Here is an 18,659-nt window from a genome sequence, read left to right as displayed (position 1 = left end):
ATGATTTGTTTTCAAAAGTGGTGTCCTCCTTGGTCGTCTCCCATGAAGTCCACTTTGGCTCAAACAACGACGGATGGTGTGATCTGACACTGATGTACCTTGACCTTGGAGTTCACCTTTAATGTCTTTGGAGGTTGCTCTGGGCTCTTTTGTTACCATTCGTATTATCCGTCTCTTCGATTTGTCATCAGTTTTCCTCCTGCGGCCACATCCAGGGAGGTTGGCTACAGTCCCATGGATCTTAAATTTCTGAATATGTGCAACTGTAGTCACAGGAACATCAGGTTGCTTGGAGATGGTCTTATAGCCTTTACCTTTAACATGCTTGTCTATAATTTTCTTTCTAATCTCCGGAGACAACTCTCTCCTTCGCTTCCTCTGGTCCACGTTTAGTGTGGTACACACCATGTCACCAAACAGCACAGTGACTACTTGTCACCCTTTAAATAGGCCAACTGACTGATGACAAGTTTGTAGACACCTGTGATGCTAATTAGAGGACACACCTTGGTTGAACATGTCCCTATGGTCACATTATTTTCAATCTTTTCTAGGGGTACCATCATTTTTGTCCAGGCGTGTTTCATGAGTTTGTTTTTTAAAATAATTCTGTTGAACCACAATTCAAAAGCAATGTCTGATTTTCATTGGTTAATTTTCATTGAATTTTTATTTACTATCACTTTTGTCAGATTCAAGTTATTTCTGTGACCATTGTGGGTTTTTCTTTTATTAACAGAGGGGTACCAACAGTTTTGTCTACGTGTGTACATTAATATTTTTTTTTCTGCTTTTCGGGGTTAAATCTTTCGATCAACCTCTGTTCTGATCAAAACAGACACATACTGAATAATTTTCAGGATTTCAACCCTTTAAATGCCAGTTTGATTATAGGATGGTAATAGTTTTTTAATAAAACACACAAAACATTAATCATCTTCCAGATAACTAATGTTGGGGGGGTTAAATCAGTCCCGGGTATGTTAAAGATTATCCAAAATATTGACTTTACTGCATTATTAGTTTTAGTTTAGCATCCAATTAAAAATGTACTACCCTCTCGAGTCACTTTTGGACAAAAACATCCCATTGACTCCCATTCAAACCACATTTTTTGATCCTGTAGCCATTGCATGATATAATCGTGCATTCTGTAATACTATGCTTTCATTTTTGAGAAAAATTGTAAAATTTGTCATTTGTACTGTTCTATTTTTTACAAATTTAAGAAAAATGGTTTTATCGAAGGATAGTGCTCCTAAGGTGTAAGCCAGTATGTAGCTAGACCAACTGCAGCTAACAGTAAGCTAACTAATAGACGGACTTAGCCTAGCTGAAACGGATTTGTCACTTTTTGTAAAAATGTACGTACAAGTCAAATACTGCCACTCTCTGGCTGAATCATGAGCTTAAAATGATACGAGTGTGTGGACATTGCAAAGACAACGTATCTCTGTGGTTGAACAACAGATAGCAACCTTACTCGTCTCGTTGAAAACATTGAATCTACTTAGCATTATTTGAAATTATAGTTAAATAAAGATAGCCTATCTAACTCTAGGGAAGAGACAAGGCTAGAAACTTGGAAATACCAACGATAAAAGGGCATTCAATCGCACAGCTAATGTAACATGGTTTTGTTCACCACTAAAGCTTAAATTAACAAAAATAAGCTAATATAGTCAGCTGAGGTAAACTCAACAGTAACGCTTACATCACAACAGTATTAAGTATACACCTAAATAAAAAGCTGACATTTAAGCAAATACAGACACTTTTCAGTAACTGCATCTGAAAGTTAAAACACGTTTGTATACAGCCACTTTTAGAGACACATGAATACTAAACTCACCTGGCGGTGCCAGCCAAAATCAGAGCTCGCGGTGTCCTCCACCTGTGAGGGACACTGTGATGTCAGCGAGTTTCCTGCTGCGCGAGCTGAATATGCACATTCTCTCCTGGGGTCACTTGGGTATTTTTAGTGTTCATGAAATAAAAAGAGGTGAGAAGAATCAAAGGGATGCCCAGGGTGAGAGCAGCTATACAGATTCTGCTTGTTCCTCTTTCTTTCCAATTGTGACAAGGACGTTCCTGAATGTGGTGGTTATTTAATGCTGCTGTATCTGAATAATCATTGAGCTGTATTAAAAAATAAAAATCCTCCGCTTATTGCCCGCTGGTACCTTTATAAATGCCATAAATTATTGAAGCCAATTGTTGCAAGAATGACAAAGAAACAGCACATGGAAGCTTATTACTTAGTTTATATTCCTCTCAGCTATGTACATGCGTGATCATAAATAATTCACTGGATATTGGTTTGTGTGGGGTTTTATCAAGGAGCAGGAAAGGATGTTCAGTTATTTCAGTTTTTGGTCAAACCAAAATGTATTTGTTTATTTTTCATCTTCCTATGAGTGCTGCTTTTGTGATAAGAGGTGCTCTTGATTTTTTTTTTTTCCTTCATTTTAAAAACCAAGTTCACTTTCTGCAGGTAATTGAACTACATTCACCCGATGGGGTGCAGACACAATTTCATTTACAATTTAACTCAGTTCTTGAAAAATGGCAATCTAAGGCACATTTTGTGCTGCTATTTAGCATTGTATCATACATATATACTAAATCAACTGCTGTATTCATATATATACAGTTATTCTAAGTGCTCCTTCACTATTGATACACTGTATTTTCAATGGCTAACACTGCATTTTTAAGGGGAGAGGGGGGATAACTTCCCCACTGTATGTACACTTTTAAAGACAATGATTCTTTATTTTATCTTTTTTTATTTTCACAATTTAGTGTATGATCAGGTCAGATTGGTCAGCCGACACTGTGGCATTATGACAGATAGCAAAATAACTTGCAACTGTAAACTAAATTATGGGCTCACACTCTCAAATATATTTAAATCTTGCTTTAAGCTCTTCTATTTTTGTTCATCCACACACTGTCAACAAGAAACTAAAAGACTAACCATAAGCTGAGCAAAGGGCTGGACACAGTCATACAATTTACCGTATTCTGTACAACAAATAGACCATTACACGGCAGTCAAACTGCTTCTGGAAAGCATACGAGTCTCACGTTTTCCCCTGCAGCATCAACAATTCCATTACACATCTGTGTATTTTCACTTTCCATGTTCGGCAGCAGGTATGATAAACAGCACTCTACCAGAATATCAGCTCTTCAGATTGACTGGGAAGGGAAAAAAAACATGTATTCATCGACTGGTTGACTGTTGACTCTCAGAAAAGCAATGAGGATCTGATACATTCTTGGCACAGGCTTCTTTTTGCTCCTCAGGAGTCCTCTATTTCCTGATACACTTCTCACTCTGCAGAAATGCTGCCATTTTCCTATTTCAGCTCCCTGCACAATCATCAGCATTTCTTTCTCCATGACATGAAAACAAACTATGACCGAGTGCCTGAGTGTGGGGTTCAAATCCCCCTGTCAGCAATCACTGGGTGGGAGACAGCCATAAACTGAACTTTAGAAGCCTATAATGGGCTACCGCAGCGCCAGCAAAACTTATATCATATCATGCCTCTTCCCATTCAGACACAAATAGGATCATTATTTTTGATAACTATACAGCAAGTACTGGATAATTTCATTGCTCTACTTGCCACTGCATAATGCTGTAGTTCAGTTTGATCATCATAAATCTTTCCATAACAAAGTTATTATTATATTTAATTACAGCATCAAAGCAATCAATAAATAGTGTCCTACAAATTATTGGAACATTAGGGTTGATCTATGCACACAACTCTCCATCATTCTGTCTTCTCCTAACATTGCGGTGTATGAGATGGAGAAAAACAGAGGGGTTTGATAACAACATTGACTTGCGCTGAGAGAGCCTGTCTATTTCTGCCCAAGACCTCATATTATTTGTCAAAAGGCAGAAGTGGCAATTTACAGCAGGAGCTATAAAGTCCAACCCATCTGATGTGATGGGGGCAATGGCCTCACGTCATCCACCTTATAAAGTGATGGACGCTCACAAGTGTGAAAGCTGAAGCGTTTTATTATAAAGAAAGCAGGAGACATTTCATGGGCCACCACTGGCGCTCCTCTAATAAATTGAGGCTGTAAATGCTGGTCAGTATACAACTGTGGACCGATTTTACTGCCTGTTTTTCAATCAGTTTGAACAATCAATTTAAGGAACATTCTGCTCTCTTGAATGTTTTATCTGGGTTTCAACCTTTAATTCAATTTTTTCCACAATTTTACAATATTCTCTGATTTGTTTCCAGCTCAGGTACAGTGCATTTCTACACGGGCTAGGACCTACCAGTCAAACTATTTACATATAATGGTAATTAATAATGAATATCCTTCAAAAATCAAACTTTTCACACAAACAACAGTCTATGTGTTCTTGTCTAATCTTCCATTCATACTCTACTGTAATATTCTTTCCTTGACAGCTTTAAATCTGATTTCAAACAGTCTCCTCCACTATGAACTCAATAGCATGCTGCGGTGACTGGCCCGTCTCCACCATGGTGATTTCATTTCCATCCATAGTGATGGTGGGAACTGTGATTCCCTGAGCTCCCAGGACAGAAGAAGGCAGGATGACAACCTGCGAGGCTCCCTCCATGCCAGTGAGCTGATCTGAGGGGATCATGACAGTCTCAGTGCCTCCTTCGCCCCCCTGCAGAACGTAGATGGTCTGCACTGCACCGGCATCCACTTCTCCTGTGGTGGCTAAAGAAGATAGCACCTTAGCCCCCTCCAGTACCTTCTGGACCTGAGCAGCCTCTGCTGCTTGAGCAGCCTGTGTAGCCGCCTCCAGAGGCAGATCTCCATGTAGCCGGATGTGTTTGTCCAGATTGGAGCGGGAGCGGAAAGCAGAAGGGCAGTGGGAACAGGGATAAGGCTTCTCCCCGCTGTGGGTGCGGGCGTGCTCTGTGAGGCGGGCTGCCACGCTGAAACTCTTGCCGCAAATCCAGCAGCAGAAAGGACGCAGGCCACTGTGGATGCGCTCATGGTCCTGCAGGTGGGGCAGCTGGCGGAAGCGCTTTCCACAGGTGGTGCACTGGTGAAGGGAGAGATAAAGGAGAGGAGTTCAAATGAACAACTGAAGAAAAATAGTTCTACAGTAGTTATATTTGTTACAAAGCTAATGCAAAAATTGGATGCATTCATATTTTTTTTTTTGACATTCTTTAAGATTTTTGCACCTCTGGTTGGGAAAGAAAAGGGGAGAACTGAATTCGTAAGTCAAAGATGACAACGATAGACCCAAAACAATGAAAATGCTCTACAAATATCTTTTTTGGGTATTAAATCAATTGATTTTCTTTTCCTGATTTAAATGCTTCCTTTAACCAGTGAAAGGCTAGTTTTTGAACACACATATTGAAACCATCTAGAGGAATTTGTGTTGAATTAATCCAAAAAATGGATCAGAATATCAGCATTTTAATGACATATCTACCAAGTATTGCATGCATTGTCATTAGAGGTCTATCACTGTTTACAAAATTAGTGTTCCTCACACATAGTCAAAACTTGGGTGGGCCACTCAGATACATTTGCAGCCACCAAAGTATGTTTGCTGACCATATTTTCTTTCTTTCTTTACTAAACCATTTATGATCAAAATCCATGCAAAACCCAATGCTCAACAATTTTCTGCAGCTGCTTGCTTGCTGCTGATATTATCTTGTACTCCTGCACTCCAGGATGATGTTTGCAACATGTTACCTCATCAACAATAAGCAGTTGCACACAGATCTCACCTGCTATGATTATGGAATATCAAGTGAAACATCAAAAGGCGAGTGATGTTATTTGAGTGCACTGCTGATGAGCACAGTCAAAAGAGCAGAAACACACAAAAATAAATCTAAAATTTGACATAGGGTGGGATGACCCCTCTGCCATCCCTACCAACCAAAAGATGGCATCATTTCATGCTACACACAAATTCTTCACAGAGATGTGATTTTCAAAGCTTTTCTAGCTTCCATGTGTAGTAAATTTGCTGTCCAAGCTGTATTGACCAATTTATATCAGCAAGCTTTTAATGCATCAAGATCCGACCCTAAACAGGCACAACTTTGTCTGCTCTGATGATGAGCCAACTTTCGTTGGTTTTCATATGATTTGTGTCTATAAACAAATATCTGCTCAAAAGAACAGCTGAAAATCCATTCTGAATCAAACCTTCAGCAAAACTTTTTTACCTTTTACTTTTAAATAATTCGGCATCATGAAGTTATTCTTGCAAACTGCATTCCCCTCAATTGTAAGAACAGGGTTCCTTCTCACTTTTAAAAATCAAATTTAAGCCTTTTTAAGACCTGAACAAAGGAAAATTAAAAAAAAAAAAAATGAAAGGCATATGAGATTTCTTGGAGCACCACACCAGGACTGAAATTTCTGATTTAATGAACTGTTTTGAAATATCAAATGGTATAGGGAAAAGACATTTTTGGGTCATAAATGCCCAAATCTGATGATTTCTGGCATATTTAATGCCTATACCATCAATATACAATATGGTAATTCATTATAACATGTTTTCAGTTATGTTAACCTGATACTGAACAGTTTTGTAATTAAAAAAAAAAAAGGAAAGTTGCACAGGGCCTGTAAAAATTAGGGGGACCAGTACGTGTTTTTAAGTCGGAAAGCGACTTGCAAAGTCTGAGTACTGTAATGTAGACAAACAAATATGCAAAAAGTTTGATTGAAATTATATAAACTTGGACAGAAAAACTATGATGATAAAAATGAAAAAATAATTATTTGATCATTAAATGTCTTAGGCTAAGTGCAAGTTAGAATTTAAGAGCTCTCAAAGGTAAAAATAAGACTTTTTTATGGCTGTAAATTTAGTCTAATTTAATACTTTTCAAGACTTTCACAAGGATCTGCAGGAATCCTCAAGAAAATGGCATTAAATCAGTCCCTTTTTCAGGCTCTGCTGAACTGCTGAAGCGAGTTAGACTAAATCTACTGTGTCTTGCATACATTCTGCTGTGGACTTGTCACTTCAACAGAGCTACTGTTGGAGTAATATGGACAAAGACATAATGTTAGCAGTGAAGATGTGAATGCCACATGGAATAAGAAATCTTGCCTGAAAGTCATTTAAAACTACCTCAGGCTTTGCAGGAACTAAAGAAAAATTCACCTCAGTTCCCAGAGGCAAAAAACGTCGATCAGAGGAGGCTAGATGAAGACTGCCAGAGGGTTCAGATTGCTCTGAAAGAAGCATTATCCAACTAAATACTGGAAACCATGAAGAAGTACCCAGAGAGAGCTCAATGATTTCCCAGTTAAGTTATCACATTAACAGTTCCACAGTTGTGCACTTCCTGTCCCCCTATTATTCACTGTCTGGTAACCACCTGAGCGCAGACAGTGAAGTCTATAAGATACTTGATTAAAGCTGAAGCACCACTACAGAATGACTTTGTTGATTCCTACAGGGGACACAGAAATTGAAACTGTAATCCCTGCCGTCACTTTTACTGTTTTAGTTCCTCCCTGAGATATACTGTAATAAAATTGCCTTTCCTGTTGAGTTTGCTCTTTATACAATGAGCAAAGTGTTCTTCCAGAAATGCACAGACTATAATTCTAATTCAGGTCCATCCCAATAACTGCCTGTGCAGTTGAGGACCAATACTCCTTGAACCTCTGCATGTCTGATAGGTAGGACTCAAAGCAAAGCCTCAAACATTCAATCAATTGTACAGTCAGATGTGCTGCGATGGAATCGGGTGGGTCTATAGTTGATGTCCTGCCTCATCACCAGAGCAGCAGAGAGGGAGAGGGCGAGATTCCCAGAATAGTAACAGGCACAGAGGGGAGCTGACAGGCCCTAACTCAGCCCTGCCATTAATCACAGGTACACAGGGAGGGAGGGAACACCCGTAGGACACGCGCTGCACAAATGGCCATGGTCTGGATCTAGTGACATAGCTGAGGCTATGTGACCATGGGGGTTGTGGAAGCGCTGGATTGCAATTTGAAACACAGGAAAGCCTTGTATGAGAAGGACAAAATGCTTGAGAAGGTCTACAGAAATGTTTTTTAGAACACATAATTATAATTATTATAATAATGATAATACCACAATCTCTCTTACCTCAAAGGGCCTCTCATCAGTATGTGTCCTCATGTGAACATTGAAGGTGGAATTGTAGGCAAAATCCTTGTGGCAAATCTGACAGCGAAAGCGAGGCCTGTTTTTGGACTTGCCGTATTTTCCCTGGAAGTGGGCCAGCACATGCTCCTCCAGGGCGTTGTTGGAGGTAAATCGACGGCGGCAAGGACTCACAGGGCATTTGAGAGGGGTCTGACCCGTGTGGGATAAACGATGGAGGTCGAGGCCCTCCTGGGTCATGCAGCGGTGGCCACACAGGTCACACTCAATCTGAAGGAGGAATAAACAGTGGAGTGGGAAGAAAACAGACAAGTGGGATGACACACAACAAAGGAGGGGTAAGGGGGGTAGGGAAAGGAGGAAATTAATGAGAAGATAAAAGGTCAGAGTCTTTTCAGTGTATTTTACAACAACATCACAGTTTGATAGCGGTACAAAACCTTTATTGACATTCAACCCCTCTGTAGCTAGCCTTTAATTTTTGTCAGTCAGGAGAACAAGCTGTGTAGTAAAAGTGATAAAAAATGCAATAAAAATAAAAAAGAGAATGCATTCATTAAATGATTTCCCACACCATCAGATGTTTTTTTAACATCACTGAAAAACAAAACAAAAAAACCTAAAAATTCAGTAATTCACCAACTCTGACCATCTTTGCATAAGACAAATGAAACTGCCAAAACAAAATGAATAGAAATTAGCAGTTATTTATATGCAGCACCAGAAAAAAATGAAGAAAGCCCTGCAAAAATGTTCTTTCCTTTGGTCCTCCTACTCCTAGGCTTGTGTTTGACATTTTTTAAAGATATATTTTGGGGCTTTTAGCCTTTATCCATAGAGGAGGACAGTGGATAGAACCACCAATAGGGACAAAAGAGTGGGGAGAGACATGTGGGAAAGGAGCCACAGGCTGGACCAGAACCTGGACTGCGCACATGTGGCGTGACCCAACCCACCAGGCCATCTGAGCACCTTGTGTTTGAAAATTTTTATGTCATTGTTTATTGTATTTAAACACAAGATGCATTTTTTTTCAGACAGTAAACAAATTCCACAGTCTATCCCTGACTGCGTTGCTTGTGCGATTTGCTCCAAACAATGCCCCATGTGTTAGTGAAGCAATGCACAGCAGAGAACAGTCCCAAACAACTAGAGACAAGCGATTCCAAGATCACAGGAGAATCATGAGTTTAAGAGATCACATGAGATCACTCATTTTGGTATTATTCTATGATTTTTTTTGCTTCTGCCATGGGTGAGTACATCAGAAAATTAAAAAGTTTGTGTTTTCTCAAAGGATGTGTGGTTTCATCTGGTTTTCAACATTAAAAATGAAGCTTTATTTGCCCATAGTATCATACTACCTCTGTGACCCCCTGACTGACTGATGACCTTTGGTATCAGTTGCAACATAATGTTGATGTAGTAATGAAATGTACAGTCAGGAGTCCATGCATTATGTTGTATTTTGAAATTGACCAGAAGCTTTGTGCATTTTTGTTTGATGGATTGACATGTTTTGGCAACAGGCTCTGTTGAAAAAAAGGCTCTGTGTGAATTGCTTCTAGCATGCAAAGATGAACAGGAGAAAGGTTTGCAGATCACTGCATAGAGAGAAAATGTGGAATTTGAGGCTAGTGCTGTGAAGGTGGTGGAATTACCCTAACTTTTATTAAGTCTTGCATCTTTGAATGCTTTCCATGAGTCTTTCTCATTACTGTTGAGTGATGTTATGCCACTCCTGGTGCAACAAATTCAATCACTTTGGATTTGTTTATTATTTTGTCAGGTACTCACCAAATCAGTAGCTGGTTGAGTATGTAGACTTGAGAATCCTGATTATGACCCATGTCCTGGTTTTGATCATATTCAGGATACAGTGTTTACATGCACACAGAGATAGCCTTGTTATTCATATCCCTGTATGAAATACTGAAATACTAGTGTCCCAGTTTCTGAATACTGCATCTTATCCACCAGTTTTCTGTGGTGCTTATTTTTACAACACAAAACCTGCAATTTATCTAAATCTGAGAAAAATGAGACCACTGTGAATTATTTTGGGCCTAACACTATTAAATGCCACCATCAAGTTGACAATTAGATATTCACCTCAGTTCAACAGCATTCAAATTCTTATGAATATGAGGCGACTATAATAATTATTATTCCCTGAGAAAGACTAGCCGAGATTGAAAGAAAGAACTAAGCAATCATGCAAGTAAATTCATTCATAAAATAACAGACCCAGAAACAACCTCAGAGTAAAAGTATTATATGGAAATAGAGGTAGCTCAAGCTTTTACATTGAAAAGGACACTGGAAGAGCTACTGTATTTACATTTCATGCCTGGAATGTGTTGACAGACTTAGCAAAACGCTAACAGAGCGCCATCTATCCAACATCAACTTACAGAGCTCAGAATTCTCCGCAACTTGAAATGCTAGTGGTCAATCTCTGTCTCCAGAGTAAACTACACTCACGTTTCATTCATGGCTGGAAAATAAGACTATTCACTTCACTATTTATCTAAATATCAGCAATTTTAGGCACAACATTGATCCACTTCAGACACAATAGCCCAAATGTTACTCACTCTCTCTGAACAGAGCAGACCAGTTGTTCCTTTGCAATAAAGCCAACATTTTTCAAGTATCTGAATTACCTTCATGAACATTTTTATCAAAGTGGTGCCTGTGCAGGTAGTCTACAGCTGTCAGAAAATGGGATACAGCGTATACGTGGCACAGTGTCCTGTTTTCTTTTGGAGTTCTCCAAGTAGCAAAACCATGTTTCTCAAAACCAGGATACTGGAATATCTCGGTTTATGAAAATGTATACATGCACAAACAGAAACCCGGACACTGAAGTCCATGTAAACACAGTCATTCGGTAGAATGAGCTGTTCCTGTGTGGAAATTCAGCAGATGCTGAAACGGCATGACTGCCATGCATACGTTTTAGAGATGCTAGATTAAATAGGATTTTGAGTGGTCTCTGTAATTGTTCCATTTACTGATATTCAGGTTTTTTAAGATTTAAATGTCAGTGCTCCCAACCTGTCCAGTGCATCTTCCCCGGCCCTGACCCCGTCCACGACCAGCATTCTTCTCCTCCTCTGTGGTGGGGCAGCGCAGCATGTGGATCTCCAGCACAGATTGGTTCACAAACTGGGATGAACAGTGAGGACATGTCGCCGGCTGCTTGTCTGCAATGGGACAGTGTCAAATGTTGGTCAGAAACAGAAAATAAGCCACTCTGACATTATCTAATGGCAGCATTTAAAGTTGGTTGCTCATGATTAGCACACAGTTCAGCTCTGATAACATATGACACAGGATGTAAGGATGCAGAATGTTTAGAAACCATCTTCTTTAAAAGACCTCTGATATGTCTCAGAAGGAAAAACAGGTACAACAATGAAATCAAGGATGGCTGGACTATATCTAGTGACTTGAACTTCAGGATCCATGACCTCCATCTGAGGGTTCTGGATTACAGAAACTCTTAAAAGGAGCCTTCAGTAATGTTATTAGCATTACTGATTGTTCCTTCTGTGACAATTCAAGATGTCTTTGGGAAAAAGGTCTATTGGTTAAGTATCTGGATAGCTTCTTAGCTCAAATGTGTATTATAATAAGTTTTTAATGCTTCATGTAAAATCAAATATCCTGTATTACATGTTTCGTTTAATTTAACATATTAGGCCAATGTTCCTGGTCAGCTGAACATTTAAACACTTTATTGTCTATTTATTTTGGAAAGAAGAAATAACAGGATTAAATGTGACACAACATTACTCCAATAAAACTTTACATTTACTCAACACTAATAATAACTTTATAAATAATTCTACCTTTTTCTAACAGAAACATTTTTATTTTTTAATCAGCAATGGCTGAAGAAAAAATGTCTGTGTCATCATTGGTCCATGTTTTGTTGTTATTTAGATTTAGCATATTCTTGCAGTTAAATTCAGACTCTGTCATAGTTTCCTGTAGCCCAATGTGACATAAAGTGCTTTTCTCTCAAACCAACTATCCAAAACCTAATACCAAATTCAATTTAGCTTAAAGTTAAACAGAAAAAACACAAGAACCAAGTCAAGCAAGCACATAAAAGTGTGTTGAAATGATTAATAGATTGTTTAAATTGCTGTAGATTAATTCAGTCCATTTACAGGGTTGATCAATTAATCATCTAATCACTACAGCTCTAATCAGATGGCGCCCTGGTTGTGTTTTGGCAAAGCGGACCCCGCTCTCACTGGGTTGCTCTTGGAAACCTGGCGGAGAAATTGCTGACACTGATGGTTCATCAGAACGACTACGGGTCGTCACGCCAACATCTTGCAATCTGCTAACCATCTGTACTGTTTATCCCTGTGGGGGTGATCCACATTGCTCCCAGTTGGGACCCTCTAATTAAACCTTTAATAAGGACAATCTCAGCCTATGGCCCTGGACTGATCAATGGATCAATCCCTCCAATCATCTCTCTCAGAAGAGCCACATACCCCTGACCCCTGCTGCACACTGACTCTTCAAGCTTAACTAATGAGGCTGACGTCCTAACGCCCCCCAATTCATTTACCTCCACCTTCCTCCTACGTTACACAAGGGACACAAATCAATGGAAAGTCATTGACCTAATGCATCGGAGGGACAATGCTTTCATAACATGGATGCATGTTTGTAAATAAAGATAGGCCACCCAGGTGAGCTGACTGCAACATTTACTGCTGTTTTTGCATTAATCAATAGTAATTCACTGCATGTGCACTGATAAGGACATCATATATAACTGGTTTCCTTTACAAGCAGGCACAGGGGCTTGCATCTGATTTCCTGATATGTTCACCTCGTTCGATCTCATTGTGGATCTTCCTGACTGTTATCAGAGACTGGCACATTGATACAAGGTAAGAGCGACACTTAAACAAGATAAGATGTAAACAGCCAAAAAGATGTTTAAGGACGTAAAAACTTCCTTAAACAAGGCTGCTGGTAAATCTTGGTTTTGTTAGCTCTGGGTTGCTCCAGCAATTCGAACAGCTGAGTCTCAACACAAATGTTAGCTCAACTTTAAACTCTCACCTTGATGGGTTAGTGAGTGCAGGTCCAGGTCTTTCCTGCGTTTGAAGGCCTCTCCACAATCAGGGCAAGGGAATGGATGGCTGGTGTGCAGCAGTCTTTTAGAAGCACAAAAACACACATCTTACTAAAGTGTTAGACTGTTAGCTAAAGCCTGCTTGATGGGAGAAAAACATGGCATGCAATATCATTATTCAGTATTGCATAAACAATGTTGAGAGTCATATAGCCATTGCTTTTCCTTGTGCAGAAGAAGTGTCAAATTAAGCTGTAATTGGCCACTTTCAGTTGAGCGTGCTAAGGGCCTGAAGCAGAAAATCTGAGTTAACAGAGAAAGTTCATAACCACCGTGTGATACCTGATGTCATGGGAGCTTAAAGCTTTGTCATGCCCGCTAACCCCAAAAAAGTCTGGATATGTTGAACCTGTAACATGATATACAACCCAGGCCTTAGTCCAGAAATAAAAATGTACATTTATGCTAGTCTAAATAACCTGACATGCCAGAGAGACCATTTCATTTATCCATAGCAGTGTTTCCCAACCATTTTTCCTTGGAGTCCCCCGCACATGTACCTATGAAAAGCGGAGCCCTCCCAGGAGCCAAGAGAGAAGTAAAAGTGACACACTCCTGCCAAAAAACAACACAGATTTTAACTGTTTCAATATAAAACCCTATAAAAGGCCTATACATTTTTTTCTTATCAAAAGACCGTTGCATAAACTACTTAATAACCGTTTTATAATGGTTTTATTTAATAATTGCAATTCTAATTTAGTCACCCTTAAAGCAGACAAAGCCTTGTGCCCCGCCTAAGATCTTTGGCACCCCCCCCCCCCCCCGGAGTGTCCCAGATCCCAGGTTGGGGACCGATGATCTATAGCATGGATGTACTGCACATTCACCTGGGAAAGCTCCCGTAATAAAAGTTTGGGAAGGGCAGGACTTGTCAAAAAATCCTCAAAAGGTGATTGAGCAAACATTCTGTCGGTCACATTCATTACGGGCCAACCAGGACACAAAATGAGGTTTTACGAATGTGGATAAAACCTTTTTCGCGTCCGCAAAGGAGAAGTTGGAAAACATCTCTGGCAAATGAAGCTTTCAGTGTGACTACAATTAAGCTAATTGCATTGGCGACAGCAATCACTGTATACACTGGCTTATACAGTAGTGCAACTAAACCCACCCAGAATGATTGCAAACCCACACCGAGGCAGGTGCAGAGAAGAGCGAAAAAATCTTTTTGGTCATGAAAAGCCTTCAGTGTGGTCCTGTGCTCTTAATTTAATAAAGAAATGAGGCCCAGTTCTGACAAAACTGCCATTATACCATAGCTTCATCTGAGCTAATCCCTATACCATACTAACTCATAGTATAATCCCCGCCAAACAAAGCAGGTCGGTAGAGTAGTGAGAACATCTCTTCCGTAATGAAAAACTTTTAGTGCTGTTCTGTGTGCTTTAGTTAATAAAGAAATGTGGTCCCATTCTAAAACTGCTGCTACACGATAGCTACATTCGAGCTGAACGTTAAACAGGCAGAAGACATTGCTGACAGCTGCCAGTACAACTAAACCCTGCCCATAGCTACTGCCTCTTTCTCCTTAAATGATACAGTTTGGTCTGAACAGTGTTCTGTTCGGCACAAATGCTGTGGAGCCTTTCAAGATAGATTTGCCTGATGACAGACACTGAGTCTGGCAAATCCATCTGCTTTGCAAGGTTAGAGTGAGTCTAAAAGAAAACCTTGTTTTCAAAAGATCAACCAAGAAAACTATTTTGCCGATATATAAAAACACTCAAGCAATGTGTTTATTCCAAATGCTCACTGCTTCACAGCCATAGACAGTAAGTTCTGTTATTCAGGCCTAGTTTCAACCTGTTAAAGCTTAAAAGCACAGCTCTAGATGGAAAAAAAAAGACTAACAAGCCTCAAAGGTGCAGGCGATAATCACACAATTACATTTCATGATTACAATTTATACATTTCAGTGTAAAGACTTTTGAAACGTGTAATAAGGGTTGTAAAGGGCAGTAATGGTTTGAATTTGCAATCCTATATATGACTCATAGGAAGATTACCAACAAGTATGTGCTTAGCAGTGCTTTAGGTTAAATAAGGGGTATTAGTTGAGTGTATAACAGCTGGAGATAAAAGCCTAGCAGTAAACTGGGAGGAGTTAGAGTTAGGACATGAAAGACTATATATATATATCCATTGCATAACATTACTCTGAATATAGCCGTAGGAGGAGGAGAGTGTTAGGATATTTTCACCTAAAGCTGCATCAGACCTGCTTTCACTATATGGGAAATGTACAGTACTTGTTCTTTTGGCAGCTTCTTATGATCAGAGCAGGTGATGCTGAAGTTAAACAGACATGTTGAGCCAATAAATGCCAAGTACCTTCAAGTTTATGTAATAAATAGACTCACCGATCCCTTTACGAGTTTTCCCTGTGCAGCTGCTCATTAACATAGATGTCTAATCAGCCAATCACACAGCAGCCACCAATGCATTTAGGAATGTAGAAATGGTCAAGATAATGAGCTGAAGCTCATACAAAGCATCAGAATTGGGAAGAAAAAGGGATTTAAATGACTTTGAACATGCCATGGCTGTTGGTGGTCTGGCAGACATTTATGTTACTCAAATCCTTGACCCTACCATGCAAATGTCATAACAGAAATCAAGAATCATTGATCCTCTATTGTTCAACTTGGTGTGTGAACTTTAGCCTCAGTTTCCTGTTCTTAGCTGACAGCAGTGGCACCCAATGTGGTTTTCCGCAGCTGTGGCCCATCTGTGTCAAGGTTCATGTTGTGTGCTTAGAGATTCTTTTCTGTGTACCTCAGCTCAGTGGTAACAAGTGGTTAATTGAGTAATTGTTCCCTTCAGCTCCAACCAGTTTGGTCATTTTCCTGTAACTTATGCAATCAACAAAGCTCTATTTCTCTCTTTGAGATGGCTGTACATGAAACCCCGGGACCAGCATTTTGTGAAATACACTGACCACCATCAATCCTTGCATGTTTAAAGTAACTTAAATCACCTTTCTTACCTGTTCAAATACTCTGTTTGAACCTCAGCAGACCATCTTGATCACATCTAAATACTCAATGCACTGGTTGTTGCCATTAACTGGTTGATGAGATATTTTGAGCAGTTGAATTGGTATACCTTATAAAGTGGAAAGCTAGATGATATCACAGTGCAATAGACTTAAGGTAGAGAGGAGAGATAGAGGTAATGTACAAGGACCTCTGAAGGCCTTCACAGAAGGCCAGGATATTTCTGCTCCCTGTTAAATGGACAAAGAGAAATCAATGATTCGTGGACAGCTGACCCTGAGGCGATGAGAGGGGATTAAAATATCTGTCAGGGTCACCTCCACTCCCAGACAGATGTTCTTTCAGAAACTAAGATGACACTGTATGCAGAGATTTGGCACTATACCCAGGTGTCTGCTAACAAAGAGTTGAAATTAGGGATGCACCGATGTAATGTTTTAACAGCAGCATCAGCTAAAATCAGCCCTTTGGCAACTATTTGCCATTGGCAAATAATGTGGCATGAACCCATGTCATCTGTTATCTTACTGCAGAATCAAACAAAGAGATTTTTTTACTGTTTTTACCTGTCACCTGATAGACAAACTCTGATTTCATATTCAAAAATGAGGGCAAATGTCAACATAAAGGGGGGTTACACCAAAAAAGCACTGGTATCAGTGTCAGCACCAGCTAAATTCCTATCTGAAACACTGGTATTGGGATCGGCCCTGGTTTTCACAATCAGTGCATCTCTAGTTGTGATGACTTTAAATTCCTAGATCTATTGATGCTCCTTTCCCTTTGCTTCTAACATAGGGAAAATAAACCTTGTCAGGGGATCTTGATTCAATTTCTGGGTATGGGTAGACAATTAATCTTAAAAGCTTTATTCTGGTACTTTTTGAAATTCTGTTCACATCACAACAGCTCTCTTTTTGCCATATTCCCTGACAGACAAAAACACATTAAAAGGATGTTGCAGGATTGCTACACATTTTTCTGATTACCTTATTTGGACTGCTTGCACTCTTCTTTGGATATTAGCCAGTACGAAGTACATATGCTTGTTAGATTCAATCACTTTGTTCTTCATTGTGCACAGCCAATTTTTTTTGTTAGATTTTGCTGTGCTACCACAGACCCTCAGTATATTAGGTTTGCAGAAATTGCAAGTAGCTGTGAAACTTGTTGGCATAGCAAACACAAAAAACACATCCAGCAAAGTGTGACTTTATCTCCCTCTATGAAAGTCAGGTAGGTCCTTTCATCTTTAAACAGAACAGCTATGTGACTCTGTACATGCACGTAGGTATAAATATAGAATAAAGATCAATAGACTGTCCCCAGATTGCTCAAATTGTTACCAATACCCAATCCAGCTATTAGAGTGAGTATTGGACTAATGTGCAATGTCAGTATCGGATCAGTGCATCTGTAATTTCACTGGGTTTGTTAGTCGATATAAAGATAACCACAAGTAAAGACCTAAAGCATTTTAATAGCGAAACATTTTTGGGGAGATAGATTTTGTGTCTTTTTCTGCTTTGGGTCTGCAGAACATTGGAATTAAATTAAGACTGATGGTCAAATGCCTACTTAACTATAATTGTGCAGTGTTCCCAATCACATGAAGATCAATATCCTCCTAGTGAAAAAAGGAAGACCTTTTATTAAACACTGCAGGGCATAAAATCAGTGCTTTAACCTTATAGGCACTGTTTATTTGACATCCAATGTGCTAAAGCTAAGTCCAATAAAATACACATAAACCAGTAAATCTGCTCCCCTTTGCTGAGCCAGGGAAGAAAGGACTAGACTCCCCCCCGTTCTCGGTTATCACTGTCATCTTAATTTACTTGGCCTCTGTCTGTCAGTCATATGCATCTGAGGCTCAAGGGCACACAGACATCTCAGTCAGCGCGTTTGCTACACAGCTTAAAGGTCTTGCTTGGTAGTCGGACACGGCTCAAATACTGCAGCTTCTGGCGAGGGGAGGGACGTTTATCTAAATCCTTTCCTGGGCTCTGTTTGGAACCAGAATTCTGATATATATTTTCATGGTAAACAAGTTTGGAAATAATTGATTTTTGATAGTTATTGGTGAGCAGTTTAGGCTACACAGAGTTTATTATGCAGAATCCTTGTTCAGCAAGTTTAAGTCGTTTTCATGTAGACTCCAGCAGATAAAGATTATTGAGTAACAAGGTGAAATTGAGTGTGACAGCTGTTGTGTGATTACTTGTGATGGTTGAGCTGATCCTCTGTGTTGAATCTTGATGGGCAGTTAGGACAAGCAAAGAGATGAGCTGCTCCCTCATTGTCCAAAGTACACACCTGCTTTAAGGCGAGTAGCAGAAATAGC

At 39.6% G+C, this 18,659-nt stretch overlaps 2 protein-coding genes across 4 annotated transcripts in view; both read right to left on the bottom strand.

Moving 5' to 3' along the window:
• grik5 (glutamate receptor, ionotropic, kainate 5) overlaps nucleotides 1-1,899 on the bottom strand; it is a 163,959-nt gene extending 162,060 nt beyond the window's left edge. Inside the window, exon 1 of the mRNA XM_041793374.1 lies at nucleotides 1,853-1,899. The gene's annotated coding sequence lies outside the window, so the exon portion shown is untranslated. The remainder of the gene's footprint in view (nucleotides 1-1,852) is intronic.
• A 2,201-nt stretch (nucleotides 1,900-4,100) lies between these two features.
• Nucleotides 4,101-18,659, bottom strand: part of znf574 (zinc finger protein 574) — a 34,335-nt gene continuing 19,776 nt past the window's right edge. For 2 of the 3 annotated variants that reach the window (XM_041794358.1, XM_041794360.1), the window contains exons 6-10: nucleotides 18,537-18,634; nucleotides 13,244-13,338; nucleotides 11,207-11,355; nucleotides 8,129-8,416; nucleotides 4,101-5,062 (exon numbers count right to left, since the gene is read on the bottom strand). In XM_041794358.1, the coding sequence (XP_041650292.1) occupies nucleotides 4,463-5,062; nucleotides 8,129-8,416; nucleotides 11,207-11,355; nucleotides 13,244-13,338; nucleotides 18,537-18,634 (1,230 nt within the window). In that variant the 3' untranslated portion in view covers nucleotides 4,101-4,462. The remainder of the gene's footprint in view (nucleotides 5,063-8,128; nucleotides 8,417-11,206; nucleotides 11,356-13,243; nucleotides 13,339-18,536; nucleotides 18,635-18,659) is intronic. The other variant, XM_041794359.1, reaches the window with a different exon arrangement.

This window comes from Cheilinus undulatus, linkage group 8 (genome assembly GCF_018320785.1).
Source record: "Cheilinus undulatus linkage group 8, ASM1832078v1, whole genome shotgun sequence".
Classification (NCBI taxonomy): domain Eukaryota; kingdom Metazoa; phylum Chordata; class Actinopteri; order Labriformes; family Labridae; genus Cheilinus; species Cheilinus undulatus.
Note: the sequence above shows the minus strand (reverse complement) of the source record. Positions and strands in the feature narration are given on the sequence as shown.